Source organism: Schistocerca nitens, chromosome 3 (genome assembly GCF_023898315.1).
Source record: "Schistocerca nitens isolate TAMUIC-IGC-003100 chromosome 3, iqSchNite1.1, whole genome shotgun sequence".
NCBI classification, from domain to species: domain Eukaryota; kingdom Metazoa; phylum Arthropoda; class Insecta; order Orthoptera; family Acrididae; genus Schistocerca; species Schistocerca nitens.
In genome coordinates, this window is record NC_064616.1 from 565940887 (window position 1) to 565965753 (window position 24867).

At 40.0% G+C, this 24867-nt stretch overlaps 1 protein-coding gene across 1 annotated transcript in view; it reads right to left on the reverse strand.

The window, feature by feature from the left end:
* The window catches only part of LOC126248471 (klarsicht protein), an 892903-nt gene that overhangs the window by 506829 nt on the left and 361207 nt on the right, over window positions 1-24867 (reverse strand). The window contains exons 4-5 of the mRNA XM_049949484.1: window positions 18514-18646; window positions 8646-8775 (exon numbers count right to left, since the gene is read on the reverse strand). Of these exons, the coding sequence (XP_049805441.1) occupies window positions 8646-8775; window positions 18514-18646 (263 nt within the window). The remainder of the gene's footprint in view (window positions 1-8645; window positions 8776-18513; window positions 18647-24867) is intronic.

The window sequence follows — 24867 nt, forward strand, 5'->3', positions numbered from 1 at the left end:
TGGATCCAGGCATGGCACCACTTTAATGCAATGAGGTGTTCCATCGATGGACATCACTTATGGTGTTGGAGAGCCTGTCTGCAATCTACGAGGGCCGTTCAGAAAGTAACCTCCGGTTGATTTAAAAAAATACACCAAGTTAAATAAAAATATTTTAATATATACATCTTACAACTACATCTTTGCACTATTTTTCTACATAGTCTCCATAGCGATTGAGGCACTTATCGTATCTCTTCACAAGCTTTGAAATTCCTTCTGCATAAAAATCACCCGCTTGTGCCTGGAGCCAGCCTGTGACCGCATCTTTGAGCTCTTCGTCGTCATCAAACTGCTGTGACCCGAGCCATTTCTTCAAATGCATGAAGAGGTGATAATCACTTGGCGCCAGGTCTGGGCTGTAAGGTGGATGGTTGATAATGTCCCACTTGAAGGACTCAAGAAGGGCCGTTGTTCTGCGAGCAGAGTGAGGACGGGCGTTATCGTGCAAAAAAACGATACCGGAAGTCAGCATACCACGGCGTTTGTTCTGTATAGCCCGTCGTAACTTTTTTATTGTTTCACTGTACACGTCTTGATTAATGGTCGTACCACGTTCCATGAATTCAACCAACAACACCCCTTTGGCATCCCAAAACACCGTTGCCATCAGTGTTCTCGCAGAAAAATCTTGCGAGGCTTTTCTTGGTTTGGTAGGCGAATTTGAATGTGCCCACATTTTTGATTGTTCTTTTGTCTCAGGGTTCACGTACTTAATCCAGGTTTCGTCACCGGTCACGATTCTGTTTAACAATGGTTCTCCTTCGCCCTCATAACGTGACAGAAAGTCTAATGCAGAGGCCATTCTTTGAGTTTTGTGGTGGTCGGTAAGAATTTTGGGCACCCATCGTGCACAGAACTTACGGTAACCCAATCTTGCTGTCACTATCTCGTACAAGAGAGTCTTAGAAATCTGTGGAAAACCAGTAGACAACTCTGACATTGAGAAACGTCGATTTTCACGAACTTTTGCATAAACTGTCTGAACAAGTTCGTCAGTCACCAATGATGGTCTACCACTCCTCTCTTCATCATGAACGTTTTCTCGTCCACTTTTAAATAAACGTACCCATTCACGGACAACTCCTTCACCCATAACTCTTGGTCCGTACACGGCACAAAGCTCACGATGAATAGCTGCTGCAGAATATCCTTTGGCTGTAAAAAACCTTATGACAGCACGCACTTCACATTTGGCGGGGTTTTCTATTGCAGCACACATTTCAAACTGCCACAAAAACTAAACTAGCGCAGGTACGACGTTCACTCGACCACGGCTTGATGCCGACTGACCTGTTGAGTGCGTGAACGCACAGATGGCATCGCTACTCCCCCCACAACCCGCACTGTGACCAATCGGAGGTTACTTTCTGAACCGCCCTCGTATATTTGCCAGGGCAATTCCTGAAAACAACCATGGTACTGTCTGCCAATTGGGGGATCCCAAGGAATGGGCAATCACTAAATCTGCTGCCAATAGAATGGTTATAGTTGTGCTCTTGACAACTGCATCAATGCCTCCATGTGGTGTGGTGCTAAGGCGACAGCATCCCAGATAGCACTGCTGAGAGTGCATATGGGTGTATGTCCAGAGGAGTGATGCTTAGGGACAGAATGATTGGAAAATGATCACTGTCACACAGATTAGCATGAACTCTCAAATGATGGAGGGGAGGACTGCAAATGAAATCAGTGAATGAAGAAGACTCATTTGCAACACTGTAATTTGTTGGGACATCAACACTGAAGAGACAAAGATTGAGCTCTGTGAATAAAGTTTCAACAGCTTTACTATGGCCAATGGTTGCAGTTCTACCCCACAAAGGGTTGTGGGCACTGAAATAACCAAGAAGAGGAAGAATGGAGGGATTTGAGAGATCAGTGCAGACAATAAATTCTCACACACCTCATCATCAGGAGGGAGATACACATTACAGATGGTAAAATCCAGAAAGATCCACACATGAACTGCCTCAGCCTCAAATTCATATTGAGTGGATTGTGTTAACTACAGACAGAGTTCAGAGCAGTGCAAGCAGTAATAATGTGATCCCTGCAGGGTCATGGGGCTCCCCCCATGCAGGTACCTGATGACCCTCCCACAATGGGATGGCCAGAAAGGAAGGGCGCAAATATAGAAAGGCCCAAAAGATGAAATGTACACCACATTGGAGACCTTCCCTGCACGATCCATACTTCCATAAAATTTGGAAGAGGAATGGTAGGTCAAACCTAATTATGTGGACTATGTAGTGAAGGACAAAAGTTGTATAACCTGCCAGAAGAGAGAGGAAAAAAGTAAGTATTTTTTTAACTAGTGTCCAAAATCAAACCAAATTCTAGCATGGTTGACACCATGAAGACTATCCAGTGGAAAGGCAGAGGGGAGAGAAAAGAATGGTAGAAGGACGGACTTGCAACTTGGAAAGGAAGTAGTGCTGCATGGGCCATGGGCTCTGGGCTCTATGTTATCCACGTGCATACTCACAAGAGAGATGTGAGCCCTCCCTGGGGGAAATTTGTGTTGTGTCACTCTTCATAACCAAGAATACTTCCCTGCCATAACCTATTCCAAAAGTTCAGGTCTGTCAGTTACAGAGGTTGCCCTGATGTGTCAGTTTTCTGTCTATCTGCTTGAAGTAATTTTCAGACAAGATGGACAGAACAATCTCAAACATATCCCTGTCCTTGGCACCAGTTTTAATTGCACGACTCTCCCATTCTACAGCTGGCAAACTGAAGTCTCCCCTATTACAATAGTAAGATCAGAATATTTAGTTACAATGTTCTCCAAGTTTCCTCTAAAGCCGTATGTCCATGTGGCTGCTGAAGCATGTCATCTATAAAAGCATGGAATTACTACATCTGACCCATCTTTGTAATGCTTACCTTCAAACAGATTATTTCAACTCACTAGATATTATCAAATTCTTTGTGGCAATAAACATGCCACACCACTGGCATCTTCCCTAACACTCACAATATGTATTTCAATACGAATTTAGTGTTTCATTAATATTCACTTTTCGTTTTTGTCAACTGTTCCTGATACTATGTGGCCATGAATAAGTATAATAAGTGAGACTAATTCTGGGTTCTTACAACGAATCTTCCTGCAGTTTACTTATACAACATTAACATTCTTTGCCTGGTGTGCAAAGGCATAAGTTCTCCTCTGAGAGTAACATGGATGACATTTCTCTCTTACATAGGTAATTCAACACTGTTCTTACAGAAGGGTTCAAGAGAGAGAGGAAGAACACTAAAACTACTCTGTTGGCAGAGTATCCACTTTCTTTGTGTAGAGCAGGCCTTCCTTACTGAGGGTGGTCGTACATTTCTCCACCCAACAGCAGATGTCACAAAATTCACATCTGGGACTAATGCAGAATCATCCAAAGCCTCTGGTTTAGACCCTCCACTTGGCTCCAAATTAAAGGACCATGATGGGCAATTGACTCTGGGTATAATGCTGCAAATAGCTAGCCATGTTCCCATCTGACGTGCTAGGCTAACTGTCTTCACCAATTCAGACATCTGGTCAAGAGAAATGAGAATGATGTCAGAACCCAGTGCATTCAACAGCTGCAGCCAGGGCCTAAACTGTATCTCTGACAAGACCTCCCAAAGAGCACACCAAGTGCAAACTGGCCTTCTTTCCCAGACTTTATGATATTATCCTAAGGTGCTCCATTACCCACCTAATGTCAGAGCTCCTATGACCAACACATCTATGCTCTGCACTTGTCTGGGTTTGATTGGAAAATTGGCCACTAACAGAAGAGGTATCCTGTACTGGTTCAAATGTATTATCAACACTGGTCAGCACCTTGTAACTATTGCTCAGGCCTAAAGGGACAACTTGTGTAACCAGTATCCACATCCATCTTGCACAAATCAGTTGTATGAATCTATCACTACCTGCAACTCAGCCTTAAGTGATGAAAAATCCATAAGCTGTTCCACAACTGAAGAAACAATGACATCAACATTTCAAGGGGACTATAATGGTACCAATGGTGTCATGGCTTTTACCATTGATGCCCAAACACAGCTGCAGTTTAGAGCAGCAGCCAGAAGACTGCCAACCACATCCAACACAGCTTTCAGCTTCCACTGTAATGTGGATGACATTTCTCTCTTACATAGGTAATTCAACACTGTCCTTACAGAAAGGTTCAAGAGGGAGGGGAAGAACACTAAACATACTCTGTTGCCAGACAGTGGCCAACTCACATCGCATCCACATACAACAAGCACAATCGCCACCAATTTCAAATTGCTAAACAAGGAAAATGAAAAATATATGTGATGTCTTTTAGATGGCACTGAAGGTGATACTACTATAAAATTTCACAAAAATGGGAGGTGCAAGATGCTATATCAACACGAACTCTGTGAGCATGGATGCACATATCACAGGCAGACAACAGAATCATCTATGTTCTTTCACCCAGAATTTTAATCCCACTCCTGTATCAGTCTCATATTTGCATTGTTGCTTCTTTGATGTACAAGTTGATCAGTAGGTGAGAAAGGATGCAGCCTTGGTCTATGCCCTTCTCAAATCAAGTGTATCTTTCTTTGTCTCCCATTCTTACTAACCTGTCTCGCATCTTTAAGTACTTCATAATACCCTTCTTTCTCTACGGCTAATACGTATTTCCTGAGAACCTCAAATGTCTTGCACCATTTCACACTGTCAAATACTTTCTCTCGGTTGACAAATCCTATGAATGTGTCTTAATTTCTTGTGACTCTTGCTTCCATTATGACATACAAAATCAGAATTGTGTCTCTCATGCGTTCATCTTTCCTAAAGCCTAACTGACAATCGTCTAAGAGACCCTCAGTTTTCTTTCCCTTTCCTATGTATATTATTGTTATCAATAACTTGGATGGATGAACTCTCATACAAATTGTTCAGCAGTTCACACATTTTTCTGCTTTTCAGATCTTCAGGATTGTGTAGCTGATGGACTATATTCTAAGTGTGATGGTAAATCTCCTTTCTCATAGAATCTACATACCAACATGATGATTCATTTGCCTCTGTCCCCAACAATTTTAGGAATTTCACAAGAGTGTTATCTATACTTTCTATTTTATTTGCTTGCAAATTAATGAAAGCTCTTTCAAACTTAACAATGGTTTCCCCTCATTTCTTCTTCCACCATGTCAGCAAACAGCTCCTCCCCCTCATAGATAACCTCAGTTTACTCTTTCCACATATCAGCAATATCCTCTACCGTTAACAGTAGAACTGTTTCTGCACTCACAAAGTTGACATCCTTTCTTTTAATTTCATCAAAAGTTGTTTTTGACTTTTCTATATACTGAGTCTGTTCTTCCAGCAACAGTTCCTTTTTGATTTCTTGACATTTTTTTACAGAAGTCATGTCACTTTAGTCTCCCTGCACTTCCTGTTTATTTCATTTTTCAGTAACCCAAATTTATGTATCCCTCTCTCCTACTTAAGAGTCTAGCATTTTCTTCTTTCATTGATTAACTGAATTATTTATTCTGTTACCCAATTGTTCTTTGCAATCATCTTCCTTGTACCTACAATGAGGAGCCAAAACATTGTAACCACCTTCTCAATAGCTTGTTTGTCCATATTTGGAATGAAATACATCACTGACTCTGCGTATCAGGGATCCAACAGTTTGTTGGTAGGTTTGTGGAGGTATGTGGCACTAGATGTCTACACACAGGTCACATAATTCATGTAAGTAATGAACTGCTGATCTGCATACACAGTGATGACACCCGATAGTGACCCAGGTGGATTTCAGATGATTTACATCAGGTGAATTTGGTCTCTGAGACATCAACCTAAGTTTACTATAATGTTCCTTAAGTCACTGCAGCATGGTTCAGGCTCCAAGACAAGGACAATTATACTGCTCAAAGATGACAGCGCCATCGGGAACATCAAGCATGAAGGGATGCAGGTGGTTTGCAGCTGTCAGCTTGTCTTCGATTACTACCACAGGTTATGGAGACGACCGTCAACATAGTGTGGAAAAAAATGTGATTCATCCAAAGAGCCAACACGTTTCCATTGATCAACGGTCGAATTCTGATGGCCCCATGCCCACTGCTATTGTAATTGACAATGTAGTTGTGTCAACACTTGAACATGTAGGGGTGGTCTGCTGCAGAGCTCCAAGTTCAACAATTTATGACGAATAGTGTGCGTGCACCCAGCACTGTACTCTTTCGGCAGAGGTACCATGGATCACCTTCTCTCCTACTTTACAGAACAGAACAAGCCTCCAAACCCTATGTTCTGTGGAGAGTTGTGGATATCCAGCCATTTGGCACTTAGTGGTAGTTTCACTGTCGTCCTGCCTCTTTCTGTAGATGCTCATGACAGTAGCACATGAACATTCGACCAGATTTGCCATTTTTGAGATACTTTTTCAGGTGCTCTGTGTAATAATAATCTGCCGTTTGTTAAAGTCATTTATCCCAATGAATTTACTCATTTGCAACCCATATCTTCACTACGACGATCCCTTGTCCTTGTCTGCTTACCTTACATACTTTTGTTACCACGTCACGTTCTCACAAGGCCACCTGGTGGCATCCAATGTCATGGTGGACAGTGGTCATAATGTTCTGACTCATCAGTTTATATTTGTCCAGCCTCTTTGATTGCCTTTATTGATGAATGTCCATTCCTTTTCAACTGAGCTGCCTACTGTGGTGTACAACATCACAATACCTACAGCCTCAAGAGAACTTCAAACACACATCATTATTCCTCAATACTCCAGTGTAAGACTCATTTACACATCAATTCTTCTTGATGATTCTCTTATAAGTCAGCCTACTATTCATCACCATTAACTTGTGATCTGAGTCTATATCTGCTCCAGGGTATGCCTTAGAATCCAACATCAGAATCCAGAATCTGTCTCGCGACAGTGTATCCAAGCAGTACCTTCCCACATATCCAGGTGTTTTCATGTATACCTCCTTCTCTTGTTATTGAACAGCATATCTTATGTACTAGCAGAATTTAACTGAAGATCTCCACCTTCCTCATGCCTACTACTGAATCCATATCCTCCCATAATTCTGTCTTCAATTCTTTCTTTTATTAAAGTGTTCCAGTCTCCATGAATATTAGATTTTTATCTCAGTTTCCACACTGATGAGGAAACCACCAACTTGACCTCATATTCTACGGCGCATAAAGTATTCTAGCAGGATATTAGCCCCAGAAATCAATCCCGCACAAAAATTTCGGCCATAATTCTGATAGTATGTGGTTATGACCTTCTGAATCTGTAGCATTCAACAGTTCATGCACACTGGTTAATTCTCACTACTCCAACTCACTACAGCCCGAGCACAAAATACTGTGTATCAGAGCGACAACCAGCACCCTCCTATTCACGGGATGATGAAGGCGAAGGAAGAGTAGGACAAAGAGGGTCGTGTCCGGCAAACATGTTTTGGAATCTTGTGCTAGAGCACATGGAAAAAGTACATGTTATGTCAACCTCATGTAAATTCATTGTTATTTTAACAATACATGCCTCAAGATCAATATGAAGAAACTTAAGCAACTGAAAAATTGTTATGAACTGGATTTAATGATTTTTTATTTACAATTTAATTGTGCCTCTTACATTGAAGAATAGCACAGCTCCTGCCAATTTACATCACTTCAACAATGTCAACTTTCCAGTCAAAAGAAAACAATGCACAACAGCAAAGGTAATAACTAAACAGTGTTATGCTACCTCTTTCATGACACACTCGTTCATTTCATTAATTTACCCTACATTTGTGTATCACAGCACAAAAGTCTGAAGTAGAGAGATCTCTGACACCAATACAGGTTAGAAAGCTGCACAATTTGGCACAGTAAATGAAGCACTATTGGTAGTTGGTTGGCCAACATTATGAAAATGGACCTCTTACTCCACTGTACAGTGCTTCACCCTTGGGCATTAGGTGGCTGCAATGGGACACAGTGAACTGACAACCTGAGTTTGCAAATGTTTAAAAGCTGTAAATTCAGATGGACATAAGGGCATATTATCACAATTATGGCCCATTCACACAGAATCGAGTGCTAGGGCTGATGACTTGCAGTTGTTTGTGATGTTCCTTTGTCAGTTAAATGCTCAATACTTTCAATATACTATTTCTATCTTGTCATCTTCTGCTTGTGACTATATTGTACACAAGAAAATGACCTAGTTTCTCACTTATAAGAGGTACCTTTAAGGCTTATTTAAATGCAAAATGCCTGCAGCAATGACATGTATATCAAGTATAGACCCCAATATTTTGCTTCAACAAGTACCCCGCGCTTCTACAACATATAACTTCAACCCTCTTTAAATAAGTATTTCACACTAATGGAATATAGTATTTCCTCAATGCCAATTAATTATGTATACATTATTAAAAGTTTCTACAAACTCACTATGTATAAAATCTTTGAACCATCAAAGCTTTTATTTTTATGAATCAGACATTTTCTCTAAGTTCAGTCATAATAAATGTAGCTTGTGAATAATAAATGATAAAATATTTTATAGTCTCTATTTGCATAAGAGTTCCACATTATCAATCTTGCATACTTTACAACTGTCAATGAGGTTGTTGTCCATAATGTAGTCATAGTTGTGTTGTAAAGCTGCCCAGAATTCATCTTTGTTTACTTCACGACTTCCCCAGGAGTGCCTCCACGATTCTTGCTCAGGATCTCTTCTGGAAGTAATTTAAAAAAATTAGTAAATAAATGACACAAAGTAACATTTTATTCACAGAAATTAGCAGTAGTTTCATAATGTATATTTATTGGCAAAGACAATCTCCTTGCATTGAACTGACAGCAGATATTTACTGTTATCACTAACATTAATTTTAAATATTATAAACATAATCACCACCTGTGCTTGTAACTACAATATTGAACATAAAAGTTAAATGTTATTACACGAACCATGGACTTTGCCGAGGTGGGGTGGCTTGGTGCCTCATCAATACAGACAGGGATACTTAAGGTAAAACAACAGTGAAGGGGTATCTATGGAGAGACCTGACAAATCTATGGTTGCTGAAGAGGAAAGCACCCTTTTTCAATAGTTGCAGGGCAACAGCCTGGATGACTGACTGCCCTGGACTTATAACATCAACCAGCTTGTTGTGCTGGTGCTGCAAATGGTTGAAAGCAAGGGGAAACTGCATCTGTTATTTTTCCCAAGGATTTGCAGCTCTACCATATTATTATACAATGATGATGGAATCCTGTTGAGCAAAATATTTTTGAGGTAAGATAGCCACCCTCCCCCCCCCCCCCCCTTTCACATCACCAGGCAAGGACTACTCAGTGGGATGCAAACGAAACTGGCATTCTATGGGTCAAAGCGTGGAAGTCAGATCCATAATTGAGTATGTATGCTAGGAAATTTATAAAGGGAAATGAATACTTTGAAATTAAATGTGGTGGGAACTGGCAAAACACAGTGGTAAGAGGGACAGGACTTCTGGTCAGGCAAGTACAGAGTTACAAATACAAAATCAAGTAGGGATAAAGTAGGAGAAAGTCCAGTAATAAATAAGAAAATCTTAGTGTGTGAGGACTATTAAGAACAGCACAGTGAATGATTTATTGTTTTCAAGATAGACATGAAGCCAACATCCATCACAGTTTTACAAGTTTATATGCCAAATAGTTCTACAAATTATAAGGAGACTGAAAGAGTGTATTATGACATAAAAGAAATTATTGTGGTAGTTACGGAAGGCAAAAATATGTGTGGGATAGTGGAATTCTACAACACAAAAATGAAGAGAAGGGAACCTAATAGGAGAATGTGGTAAGGGGGAAACAAATGAAAGTGGAAGCCATCTGGTAGAAATGTGCACAGAGCATAATTTAATCATTGCTAATCTACATCTAAATCTACATCCATACTCTGCAAGCCACCTGACGGTGTGTGGCGGAGGGTACCTTGAGTACCTCTATTGGTTCTCCCTTCTATTCCAGTCTCGTATTGTTCGTGGAAAGAAAGACTGTCAGTATGCCTCTGTGTGGGCTCTAATCTCTCTGATTTTATCCTCATGCTCCCTTCGCAAGATATACGTGGGAGGGAGCAATATACTGCTTGACTGCTCAGTGAAGTTATGTTCTCGAAACTTCAACAAAAGCCCGTACCGAGATTCTGCGCGTCTCTCCTGCAGAGTCTTCCACTGGAGTTGATCTATCATATCCGTAACACTTTTACGATTGCTAAATGATCCTGTAATGAAGCACGCTGCTCTCTGTTGGATCTTCTCTACCTATTCTAACAACCCTATCTGGTACAGATCCCACACCAGTGAGCAGTATTCAAGCAGCGGGCGAACAAGTGTACTGTAACCTACTTCCTTTGTTTACCGGCGATTAAATTTATATGGTCATTCCATTTTCTATGCCTACTCCCAGATAATTTATGGAATTAGCTACTTCCAGTTGCTGACCTGCTATATTGTAGCTAAATGATAACGGATCTTTCTTTCTATGTATTCGAAGCACATAACACTTGTCTACATTGAGATTCAATTGCCATTCCCTGCACCATGCGTCAATTCGTTGCCGATCCTCCAGCATTTCAGTACAATTTTGCATTGTTACAACCTCTCGATACACTACAGCATTATCTGCAAGAAGCCTCAGTGAACTTTTGATGTTATCCACAAGGTCATTTATATATATTGTGAACAGCAACGGTCCCATGACACTCCCCTGCGGCACACCTGAAATCACTCTTACTTTGGAAGACTTCTCTCCATTGAGAATGACACGCTGCATTCTGTTATCTAGGAACTCTTCAATCCAAACACACAATTGGTCTGATAGTCCATATGTTCTTACATTGTTCATTAAACAACTGTGGGGAACTGTATCAAACATCTTGCAGAAGTCAAGAAACATGGCATCTACCTGGGAACCTGTGTCTATCGCCCTCTGAGTATCGTGGACAAATAGTGCGACATGGGTTTCACACAATCGTCTTTTTCGAAACCCATGCTGATTCCTAGTCTCTAGAAAAGTCATTATACTCAAACATAATACATGTTCCAAAATTCTACAACTGATCGACGTTAGAGATAGAGGTCTATAGTTCTGCACATCTGTTCAACATCCCTTCTTGAAAACAGGGACGAGCTGTGCCCTTTTCCAATCTTTTGGAACACTACGCTCTTCTAGAGACCTACAGTACACCGGTGCAAGAAGGGAGCGAGTTTCTTCGCATACTCTGTGTAAAATCGAACTGGTATCCCATCAGGTCCAGTGGCCTTTACTCTTTCGAGCAATTTTAATTGTTTTTCTATCCCTCTGTCATCTATTTCGATATCTACCATTTTGTCATCTATGCGACAATCTAGAGAAGGAACTACAGTGCAGTCTTCCTCTGTGAAACAGCTTTGGAAAAAGACATTTAGTATTTCGGCCTTTAGTCTGTCATCCTCTGTTTCAGTACCATTTTGCTCACAGAATGTCTTAACATTTTGTTTTGATCCACCTACCGCTTTGACGTAAGACCAAAATTTCTTAGGATTTTCTGCCCAAATCAGTACACAGAACTTTACTTTCGAATTCATTGAACGCCTCTCACATAGCCCTCCTCACACTACATTTCGCTTCAGGTAATTTCTGGTTGCCTGCAAGGCTTTGGCTATGTTAATGATTGCTGTGAAGTTCACTTTGCTTCCGTAGCAGTTTTCTAACTCGGTTGTTGTAACATGGTGGCTCTTTTCCATCTCTTATGATCTTGCTTGGCACATACTCATCTAACGCATATTGTACGATGGTTCTGAACTTTGTCCACTTACCCTCAACACTATCTGTACTTGAGACAAAACTTTTGTGTTGAGCCATCAGGTACTCTGTAATCTGCTTTTTGTCACTTTTGCTGAACAGAAAAATCTTCCTACCTTTTTCAATATTTCTATTTACGGCTGAAATCATCGATGCTGTTACCGCTTTATGATCGCTGATTCCCTGTTCTACGTTAACTGTTTCAAATAGTTCTGGTCTGTTTGTCACCATAAGGTATAATACGTTATTGCCACGAGTCGTTTCTCTGTTTAACTGCTCAAGGTAGTTTTCAGATAATGCACTTAAAAAAATTTTACTGGATTCTTTGTCCCTGCTTTTGAGTCTCCCAACCTATATCTGGTAAATTAAAATCTCCACCAAAAATTAAAACATGGTTGGGAAATCTACTCAAAATATTTTCCAAATTTTCCTTCAGGTGTTCTGCCACAACAGCTGCTGAGCCAGGGGGCCTATAGAGACATCCAATTACCATGTTTGATTCTGCTTTAACCGTGACCTTCAACCAAATTATTTCACATTTCGGATCTCCGTCAATTTCCTTCAATACTATTGCACTTTTTATTGCTATAAAACCGCCTTCCCCTTCACTGTCCAGCCTGTCTCTATGGTATACATTCCAATCTGAGTTTAGAATTTCATTACGGTTTACATCTGATTTCAGCCAACTTCTCGTGCCTAGTACTATGTGGGCATTGTGAGCGTTTATTAGTGAGAGCAGTTTCTGGGACCTTTCTATAGATCCTCCTGCAGTTTACTATTACCACATTAATATTGTCATTCCCTGTTGCGTTTTTCCTACTGCTACCTTGTCGCCTCTCAGGAGGCATCTTGTTGCACCTAGGGACGGAATTCTTTAACCTAAAAAACCCACATGTGCACTCCACACGTACTGCACTACCCTTGTAGCCGCTTCCTGCGTGTAGTTCATGCCTGACCTATACAGGGAGATCCTACATTTCCCCACCCGATAATGGAGGTCCAGAAATTTGCACCCCAGACCTCCGCAGAATCGTCTGAGCCTCTGGTTTAATCCTTCCACTCGGCTCCAAACCAGAGGACCGCGATCGGTTATGGGAACGACACTACAATCAGTTAGCTCAGATTCCACCCCACGAGCAAGGCTTTCTGCCTTCACCAACTCCGCCAACCGCCTGTATGAACTGAGGATGACCTCTGAACCCAGATGGCAGGAGTCATTGGTGGTGACATGAGCAACAATTTGCAGTCAGGTGCACCCAGTGCTCTCTATTGCCGCAGGCAGGGCCTCCTCCACATCTCGGATGAGATCCCTGGCAAGCAGACAGAGTAAACACTGGCCTTCTTCCCCGACCTTTCCGCTACTTTCCCAAGGGGCTCATCACCTGCCTAACATTGGAGCTCCCAATCACTAATAAACCCCTCCCCCTGTGTGCCTGCTCGGACCTTGCTGAAGGAGTGGCCACATGTCCACCCACAGGCAGAGCGGGTGATGACACACAACCAGCTTTCACATTGACCCTCCGCCTCATGCGGTGCGAAAGCCCTTGAACCTGTCACTCCCCTTGGGGAGAGGGCGGCCCAACTGCACCCGGTATCCGCGAAGATTTGTCGACAGCAGGGACCGTCGGTGAAGCATGTAACACCTGGGCTGTACCATGTGACACAGACTCCCCACTGCCGCTACACTCCAAGGCAGTAGCCTGAAGACGGCTGACAACGGCAGTCAGCACTTTCAGCTGTTCGCGAACAGTGGCCAGCTCCTCCTGCGTCCACACACAGCAGTCACACATCCTATCCATCCTAAGAAATCAACAATTTACTGTAGAGAATAAAGTAATCAACTTTTAACTAGACTGCTAATTCACTAAAGGCAACTGATAGCTGACTAAACTGTGGTTACTAGACAATTCTTGTTGGAAACAAACGAAAATAAGCACTGTCTCTGGACTGTATTCAAAACAAACACAAAATCTATGGAACACTATTACTATTACTCAAAAATTAAAGCTTCCTAAAAGCAACAACACACAGAAAAAGAAGTTACATGTAAGAAAAACACAGTTAATACTTAAATTTACGTAGCTTGCTACACAGCAGATGTGAAGCAGACGGCAGTTACAATGACACTAGCACTACTAATGCTTGACTAAAGAAACATGTAAGATGGTTTTAAATGTAGAAGTGACCTGCAGACACTTTAAGGTTTCAGATAGATAATATATTGGTAAGGCAGAGGTTTTGAAACCATTAGAAGCATTAGGCAACAATTGATTCAAATCTGGGAAAGGAATAGAATACATGATGAATCACTAGTTTTAAGGGATCAAACTGAAAGCAGCAGAGCATCAAATAGGTAATAAGAAGGCCTACCAGAAACCAATGGATGGAGAGGACACTGATTTTGACTGCTTGGTGAAGAAAATATAAAAAAAAAACATCAAATGAAGCTGGCATAGGGGAATCTAGGTATCTAAAAACGAAGCTGACAGCATACACTAATTGACTACACAAGAATGTCTAAATGACAAATGTAAGGCCATAGAAGCATGCATAACCAAGGTGAAAGATAGATGTTACCCACAGGAAAATTAAAAATACCTTTTGAGAAAAAAGAAGCACCAGGAAGACTCAAGAGGTCAATATCAGAAGCTGGGATTACGCAAAGAAGGAAAACCTGAAAGGTGGTAGGTATATATAGAAGGGCTATTTTAAAAAAAAAAAAAATTAACTTACTGAGGAAGTAGATGATGAGATGGGAGATATGATACAACAAAAAGCATTTACTGGCACTGCAAGTTCGAAGTTGAAATAAGGCACCTGGGGTAAGCAACATTCTCTCAAGAAAATGACAAAACTATTTCATTTGGCGTGCACGATGTACAAGACCAACGAAATACCTTCAGACTTCAAGAACAATGTAATCATTCCAGTTCTAAAGAAGACAGATGACAGGTGACTCACAGTTTAACAAGTCATAGTTACATAATACTAACAGAACATATTTACAGAAGAAGGGAAGAACTGGTAGATACCGACCTCAGGGAAGATCAGTTTTTGTGCAAGAGAAATGTAGGAACGTGTGAGGCAACACTGCAAGAAGTACACCTACATAAACAGCATTTGTAGGTTTAGAGAAAACTTTGACAATGTTCACTGGAATATACTCTCTGAAATTAAGGTAACAGGGATAATATACAGAGAGCAAAAGGCTATTTACATACAGAAGCCAGGCTGCAGTTGTAAGTGTCAAAGGACATTAAAGGTACACAGTGGCTGAAAAGGGAGTGAGACAGAGTTGTAGCCTATCCTTAATATTATTCAATCTTTACACTGACAAAGCAGTGAAGGAAACCAAAGATAATTGTTCTTAAGGAGTTAAGCCCAAGGAAAAGAAATAAAAACTTTGATGCTTGCAGTTTTTTAAGAGCAGTTGAACAGAATGCATTGAAAAGATGTTATATGATGAACATCAACAAAAGAAAAACAAGGATGATGGAATGTAGTTGAATTAAGTCAGGTGACACAGAGGGAATTAGTGAACAAGACACTAAAAGTAGTACATGAGTTTTTCTATTTTGGTAGCAAAATAACTGATGATGGCGAAAGTAAAGAGGATATAAACTGCGGATTGTCTACAGCAAGAAAAGCATTCCTGAAAAAGAGGGATTTGTTAATATCAAATTTAAATTTAAGTGTTAGGGAGTCTACTCTGAGCAACAAAAATGCATGAGTGCACAGAGTCCATCTCATGAATATCTTACTCCAGAAGGCAGGAATCAACCTAATGGAAATGTTTACAAGCCTGCAAACATGAACTCTATTGAGCATTCCTGTGGTCAGCTGAAACTTGCTTTTTATCTTGACAGGAACCCTTCTCACATAATGAATGGTCTCAGTACAGCTGCCGTCAAAAAATAGGGTAGTCCTGAGCATCAAAATCTTGACTACCTTGAGGATAGCATGCCAAGGAGATATCAGGGTAGAGGAATACTATACTGAATGTTACCCAGCAATAAAGTTTGATTTCACAGATGTTCGAAGATGTGCATTTTCAAACAGACTGCCTTCATATTTGTCAGTGTCTTGTTTTTATTTCACGGTACCCATTTCTTTTTAGTTTCATAAGACTTATTCTTTTATTCCCTGTACCTACTGAATCTAAGCTGAAACACATTCACAGATCTACAGAACTGATTAAGAGCAGTTTGTATTCAATAAAATTATATGACCAATAAATAGTCATATGCATAACCTTCAAAACTGATTTTTTTACACCATTGTCATAAAATTAAGTAATTAACTACATACATGATATTTCCAATCTATACAACTCACAAGTCTGTCATCTAGCAGTTAGGATTTTTCAAAAGTGAAGTGAATTCCTGGAACAAGAGTATATTATGTTCAAATATTTTGAAACTTCCTGGCGGATTAAAACTGTGTGTCGGACCAAGACTTGAACTCGAGACCTTTGCAAAGGTACGGAGTTCGAGTCTCAGTCCGGCACACAGTTTTAATCCACCAGGAAGTTTCATATCAGTGCTCACTCTGCTGCGGAGTGAAAATCTCATTCTTCAAATATTTTGTTGGAACTAAACTAGCAGAAATACACTTAAATAATTTGTGTCAAGTAAATGATTTCATTGTCTTCATTTGAAGAAAATAATCATTATTTTCTTATTAATTCATCAATTCAAGCAGCTGCCCTACATCACTACCCGAACTACTATCTGATCTTGTCACAGTCATGAAAAGGAGATAACACTGGGTAATGTATGCAAAATGTTAGTATGACATGAAGTTTTCTGCTATGTACAGATTGCAAAATGTGATTGCAATGTTGCTAATTTGCATTTGATTATTACAGTATATTCAACTTTCATATCAGTTGTTTCCTAAAGTAATCACCGTTTTTGAATTCACACCTAATTTATGGAAACCAGTGTATGTGCAGATAAACCATGCAAAAGCAGACACTAATGAAGCAGCCAACGTACTGTCCCACAAAATATTTTGTCTGATGCAGTCTTGGAGATGTCTGCAATCTAAAATGTAAATGATTGAAACCAGTCATATTTAACAGCAAAAGAATGTACATTTGATCAACATTGCTACTTTCCTTAGAGTTTGACAATGAATAACCACTTCTTCATTTTCCTCACAAAATGCAAATTTATTTGATGCAAAAGTATTCAGTTGTTGACTGATGCATCATTATTGTACACAGATTCAACAGCAGACTGCTTAGATGTTTCTCTCTTCACAAATGAATTCCAGAATGCAGAGTGATACAAGATATATATTTGTTTGGAGAGAAGAGTTTCTCATAATCCATACAAAGAGTGCTTATTGACAAAATAGTCTCCATGTTTGGTGTAGTGTATTTATAAGGTGATGTGCTGAACTCTCTCTCTCCACATGAAACTGTCACTGCACAGATCTGTAGAGACAACTTCCTCGGCACTTCTATATCCTTACGCTAAACCAGTATGTGACCATTCTGCCACACAAGATCACAATGATTGATCACACATTTTGTGGGTGAATATCTTCAATAGCAAACAGTTCAGTGTACAGAATAGTCAGTTCATGCTACCAACTTGAACCCCGCAACAAGTTTTAGGTTCTCTCAGCAGAAGGGATGTTACACTTCACAGTTTTGCACATAGAATTCCGTTAACTTCCAGTGGAGCCCCTAAATACTGTGACTAAGAACGCTACAGGTTGTTATCTGTTGTGTATTTCTCAAACAGCCTATAACAAGCCAACATCCATTTTCTATACTAGTATACCACAGATTACGATCACGTTCAAAATTCTAGAAGAAATTCTCAATTTAACTACGATTTCACATTTTATTTATGGTGTGTTACTCACTGTGTCTTGCACTCCAAGAGAGGTACTTTACTATACTGTACGTTAATTTTATGGAGATAAGTTTTGATCTTTATTTAAAATGTGATAATTTAAATAAATCACTTGAGAATGTCCTAAGTCCAACCTCAGACACGGGGAAAAAAATTACAGAGCAATGCAGAAATGATCGGATCACAGTTTTATTATCCTCACAGAAGCTCTGGAACCAAATGTGAACAATATGAGCTGTTAAAATGAGAAAATATTAATACAAATTACATTTAATTAGTTTTAAATTGATTAAAAATAAGTTTACTGTGGCTGAACTCATCTCTGAAAGGATAGACTTGCTTACATTTCTCTCCAAACTAAAAATATGGAGCTCAATAAGACATATCAGAAAGTAATACTTTAGTCTGATGCATTGGTAACTTCGATTTCCTTCAAATGATCTCACACACACACACACACACACACACACACACACACACACACAAAAAACTACATGAGTTTAGTTACAAATCTGATCATTTTCTGAATTAATCACAGTTACAATTACACAAAAGACTGATATAAGTGAAAAACTTCTGAGTATTTAATTCATACAACATACTGCATTTTTTTAAAAGGTGGAAAAAAGGAAAAAAGCCATTCGTGTTGGCTGGAATTACTGTTTCCTCCAGACAGACATTCTGGTACAGATACACATTATCCTTTACACACATTTTATGAACTGATGAAGAATTAGAATTTGGAATTATTTCAGTATAAAACAAGGGTATTACCTAGATTTCTTTGTTAGGCTGTTATAGGGTCTCTCTGCCCTCATCTTCACATGCTCTGTGCCTTCTAGATTACCACTAGAGGGCTGCAGTGAAGAAAGGGAGAAGCTCATCTTCAGTGCAGAGTTTTCAAATCCTGGAAAAAATACAAAGAGGAATAAGTGTCTCAAATGGGTATAAACTCACAGAACTCCTGTTGTAGTAAGTGCTAAATTTCTTCCATAAGTACATGTTCTGGAGCAGAGAATAACAGTATGTCTACAAAACTATTGCAGGTTACTTATTGTAATACACAAGTATAATTACAGATTTATGATCATAAATGAAAAAAAAATTAAACTTGGGTCATATAAAATTTTCTCTAATATTATGTTTTAAAATACATATTATTTCAAGGACAAAACACATGTGGTGCTACTGTTGTGACTTATTTACTCTATAGCAGAAGAAGAAAAAATGGATCGCACATTGTCGCTACTGATAACAATATGTCATGTGATTGGTTGTGGCATACTTGCAAAGCACCTGCACCAATATAAATGATCCAATGAATTATGCTGGAAGCTCTAAGAGGCTGGTCACAAATGATGCAGTTGTCTATAAGCGCATACCTCTGCCAGAAGACTGTAGAGAATTGCCAGAATACATTTGGAGATTTGATGATTGGTACACAGATTGGTAGTTGACTCCGAATGTAAGTTAATGTAACGCAGTGCCCTTAAATAAGTACAGAAATCCAGTACTGTACTATTACACTATTGATGACAAATCACTAGAAATAGTCACAGTTTTAAAATACCTGGAAATAACCATTCGGAATGACCTAAAGTGGAATGACTACATGAAACAGTAGTACATTCCTGGAAGAACTGCAACATTATATCTCCTCTTACACACATATCATGAAATGATCACATTGACGAATCCAATAAATTAGAGCAAATTTGGGTGTTCACAGTCAGTCAGTCATTCCAAGCACCATTTGCAAATGGAATGGGGATGGGAGTTAAATAACAGAGGTAGCAGAAGTTTCATCTTAGGAGTGAAATTTTAGTAATGGACTTGTTCATTAAATAAGTTTTTTTATGCTGTGAGCCACAATTTACTTTTTTTAAAAATATGAACTACATAGTAGTGGCAAATTTATTACTTAAAAAAACCTTCAGTGATTTAGTGTCACTCTCTTTTTGTGCAGAGGAATCAGTAATAGGGTGACAATACTCCATAAACAAACAATTAAGTACGAGTGGTATCTACTTCCGTACTTCTACGGAAAATGCGTTCTGAAGCAGGCATTTTTAAATGTGTTACACAGTACAGCACACAGATCAATGGCCCGAAACTCCATACTGTATGTATTTTTGGAGTAAGTGCACTGTCTGGGAGATAGTTCACCAGTCAGTCAATAGTTCCTGTATTGGGGGAGGGGGGGGGGGGGAGCGATTTCCGTAACACTAACACGATGCATGTGCTACTTCCTCAATGCATTTGTTTAGTTCCTAATTGTTGCAGAGTGTATGTTAAAGGAATTCTCGCATGTTTGTGTGGCTGTGATTATCATTATACCGGTACAAAATACCTCGGTCGTACACACCATGCTTTTGTTACCCATGTTATTACCGCAACTGGACAATGAATAAGCTTTGTTCAGCATTCTGCATCGTTCTCTAAGAGAGAGAGAGAGAGAGAGAGAGAGAGAGAGTGTGAGTGTGAGTGTGAGTGTGAGTGTGTGAGTGTGTGAGTGTGTGTGTGTGTGTGTGTGTGTGTGTTCGCTACAGCCTTTTTCTCTCTCTTTTATCGCTGCCTGTCGGTGTGTGCATCATGTTTATAGAGTTGCAACAAGAAATCACGCCTGGCTGTGAATTTTGTATTTAGTTTTAGCGACTTACACAGTCACTGTCGCGCTGGGGTTGAGACGGCTTTCTATCTAATAGAATGGTACTGTCGTATCGTCTTATGATTCCAAAATAATCACTGACAATATTACACTACACTTCCTTGGAAACAAAACAATTGGAAAGAACACAATTTCATTTGAAATGCAGAGATGAGAAACCAGTCCTGGAATAACGTGTGGATGTCAGGAACTACCCACAACGAAACTCTCAGGCGGAGCTATGTGCCAGACAAATGTACGCAAATCCCACTTATATATAAAATTTTTTACTTCTAGTCACTATTTCCTTTTTAAATATGGTATGCGTTTCGACCGGCAGACACACCTCGTATTTATGCCCACTGGTAGGTGTCCTGATACGTTTGATCAGATTATGTATGCAAAATGTAGATCACACAGTGCACTGCAAGCAACTGAAAGGGGAGCAAGTTCTTGCACGTGCACTGCCCAAGGGCAAGAGATATACGCTACCCCTAACCGAATCAATGTCGACAACATCGACCATTCCACGCTCGTACTGCACGTGGGAAAGCTGTGTCAGATCTAATCACGTCGGCTGTGTAGTTTCCATGGTGTGTCGACAGTTGGATGACGGTCACAGCATAGCACAGCGCGGTGATTTGACTGACGGCAGCAGCCGCAGAATCTGTCAGCACTTGCCCTGCAGCTGCAATCGGCCTTTGCACGAGAGGCGCAAGCGGTCACGCAGGCAACGGCAAACAGCGTAGTACATTACAAGTGGTGCTGGTTTTAGCCTATTCTGACAGCGTTCAACGGAGATGCTGGTTCGACCCTACGCAAATGCTTTGAGGGAGTAGCGCTTGCATCCTGTTACTTGGCCGGTGGAGCAGTAGGGGGTCCAGAGTGGTACTCATTTAGATAAATAAACGTTTCTGTCCCACGCACATGCAGCGGTAACTTTAAAAAACTGGAAGTTTTGCATTTACGATAGTCTTCATGTGTGTCTGAATGACGATCACTGAAAATAGTCCTGGTAATGTTGTCTGATGCTAGTGCAAGCTCCTTACAACAACTACATTTGTTTTATGTATGTAAAAAAAGGTGCTCTTCATGATAAAAAATGATTAAAAATTATAATTTTTAATTTCATGCCACAGTGCTGGCGGTGTCTCGTGTTAGCTGCTGCGTTTTTTTAACGTTACTACACACGTCAACAGGGATCCAAAAACGTTCCTAAATAAACAGAACATGCAATATGCAATCTATCTCACCTAGAGTGTTTTAATTTCCTGCTGGTTTTACAGTGGGTTTGATATCATAGTGTCAGACTTATCTTAGGCAAACATATTGGGTCATAAATTATAGTAAAAATAAGTAGATCCTAAATAAACACAGCACAGGTGGCCTACACAGGGAAAGGGGCGGTGGGAGAGGGAAGTCATAAATCACTGCACGAGGATTGGTACAGCCCCCATACTGCTAGTATCAGCGAAAGAAGTGAAAATTTTATCAGAACAGAAAAATTCCAGGGCAGCATACAAATTTTATTCCAGGAAGTTCATTATGCAATTATCTACAATCCGCTAAATGGTGACGAACGAAGAAAATATTATGCAGTCAGATTTGCCAGATCTCGACTATAATTGAAATGGCGAAGCGATTACCAATTATCTCCCAACTGTTGTGGGGAAAATGTTAATCTGTTCATTTCTGTAAAAGCAAATAAATTTGACGATCGGAGGGATCGACCTTTAAGTCGTGTCACAAACGCGGAAATTCTGATGGTACTAAAAATACACAGGCTGTCCCTGGAGGAACGATCAATGTTCATGGTCATGACAGGAACTATCATTCGAAGCAAAAAAAAATCTAGTAAACATGGGCTCTAAAATGCGTAACTTATGAGCTATGAGCACTTTTTCATCTTCGCCAGTGTGAAACAGCTCTCTTCTACTGAAAAAAGAGCTCATAGCTCTCAACGTTTGCACTTCATAGCCTATGCTACTGGACCTTTTATCTCTCTCTCTCTCTCTCTCTCTCTCTCTCTCTCTCTGTTTTTTTTTTTTTTTTTTTTTTTGTCCATACTACCACCTCTCAAAATATGGAAAGCAAAGAGTTTTCAGTAAATGAGATTCGTTTCACAATATCGAAGACTGAAAAATGCTCACAGCTCTTAAGCTATGAATTTAGAGCCGATGTTTGCTACACTCTCTGCTTTGAATTATCATTGCTGATATATCCCGGAATACTGACAGTTCCTCCTTGGCACCCTGTACAATCACATGAAAAGGAACCTTGGGTAATTAAATGAGAGCTGTAAGTTTATCAGAAATCGTTGAACGACAGATCGTTCGCGAAGGAGACTTCTTATGAAACACTTGGAACGAATTGTCGAGTTATGGGATGATTATCAGGTTGGACGATCGTTATAAAACTGAAATCGCTGAACGTGCAGATGAAAGGGCAAACCCTTGACCTTTTAATCTCAGAGAAGGAAGAGTAATTAAAAAAAAACTACGAATTGAATTTCCAGGCGCTCTAACACGTCAATTATCTCGGCAAATCTCGTTCAGGCCACCAGGTTTTAAAGAGCACCGCAAGATCTGGTCTGTGCTCAATAGAATAAGAACAAATAGTGATGAAAGATGTGATTATTCAATGTGCAAATGGGAGACAACAACATGCCCAGTTGTGACTAGCGCAGAACGTCAAACTGTTCAGCATATCATACAAGCGTGTCTAAAACGATGGCAACGAAGACATCAGCTGAATATATTCAGCAGTTGGATATATCTCTGTGACCTCCTGTGCCTTGTACATACTATAAATTTAATTATCTTGCAAGCACAAATTCTCGTGTGTGTGAAATATGTGCGTACATGTATTGATAAAGGAAAAAAGATTTTTCTTGTGTGATGTGATGCTAGCCAACATTCTTAATAAAATAAATCTCGGGAAAATGCAGATGAGATATTTCACGAACTTGGTTCCATGAGTAACGTATACATATCATACAATCTGTTACTACCAGTTCCGCAGGACTCTTGAAGACATGATTAATCACACGATGCGCAGATACACAGATGCATGCCTCCTATGCTCCGTACTCTAATGAATACATGATACAAAAAGAGAAATAACGGTTAACATCTCGTGGACACTGAGGTCACGTGAGGTGGATATGGTTTAAGGTAAATACCCTCTGCCATGCAGAAGTTAAGGTCTGTGCACACGATGCCTCTTTCCTCGAGCGTATGCACAAAAATTAAAAGAACCAAAGTGCGTACGGATGCGTACTCTCGTGCCCTCACGTTCTCTCATTGTCAGTTACGCATCCATTTGTTTGCTCGAAAATTTGTGCTGCATTTATTGAGATGAAAGGCGACAGAAGAAGAAAACACTAAAGCAATTATGGGTAAAACAGTATATAAATAACACAGGCATGAGAAACACAGATTGGCGGCAATATTCTGTTTGCAAATTTCAGGAGGAGGTCACAGAGAGATTTTCGATCTTCTTCTTGGGAAATTGCATGTGATAAGGCTGGCAACCACCGACTTACATACTACTTTGAGCTATTTATTTCACATTTCAAAACAGAAAATTTCAGTGATTATTCATGAAACTGAGAAAATATTAAGGGAGGTTCTTAGTCGTTATGCAAAGGTTAATTTGACGTTGAGTACGTCATTTAATTTTATTTTATAAAAAGCTGTTTACAAAACTTCAGTCAAAATATACACACACATATATAAAACATCCTCGGACTCGAAAAATTCGGAAATGTCTTAGACCCCAGAATCAATTTCAATGGAGGTCGTGTTTTCCAATTTTTTGCTTCATCGATGTTCTTTATTTCCATTTCTAGTGGTTTGTTGAGGGCTTCACCAAACCCTTCTCTTCTTTTGTTCAGATATCAGGCTCCGCAACTGTTGTGCTATTAATGAATGTTCCTCCACAGGTTTCATACGCACTGTTCATAAATTTGTAGGCTGCTTCTGTGTTTTCCTACTTCGAGACTCACATTCTTTACAGTAATATGATCGGAGTCTTCATTTAATACCTGACGCTAGGGTATCAAATTTGTATCATTATTTTTGAAGCGGCATTCCATATTACTCGTATTAGTCTGTAATCATATGTAAATGTCAGCGCGCGTCCTTCGAAGTCACACACTAATCGCTTTGATGCGTAAACTCAACACACTAAACAACAGAACACACATGGACTCCAGCCAGCTGGCTGTCGTCCGCTAAGCAGCCCTAGAGATTCCCACCGAACGGGTGAGCAATTCAATTTTACGCACGCCCTCAAATAAAAGAAATTCCATATGCACAAATACGCATGCGTGCTTGCGCTGTTGGAAATTTAAGCGCATGCGCAAAGTTGATAAAAAAAAAAAAAGACATCGCGTGGACGCACCTTTAGGAAGATTGGTTGCAGGCAGCAACTCTGTGTAGCGTCATGTGCCAGCGTTGCGTGCCAGTGTTACGTGGCGG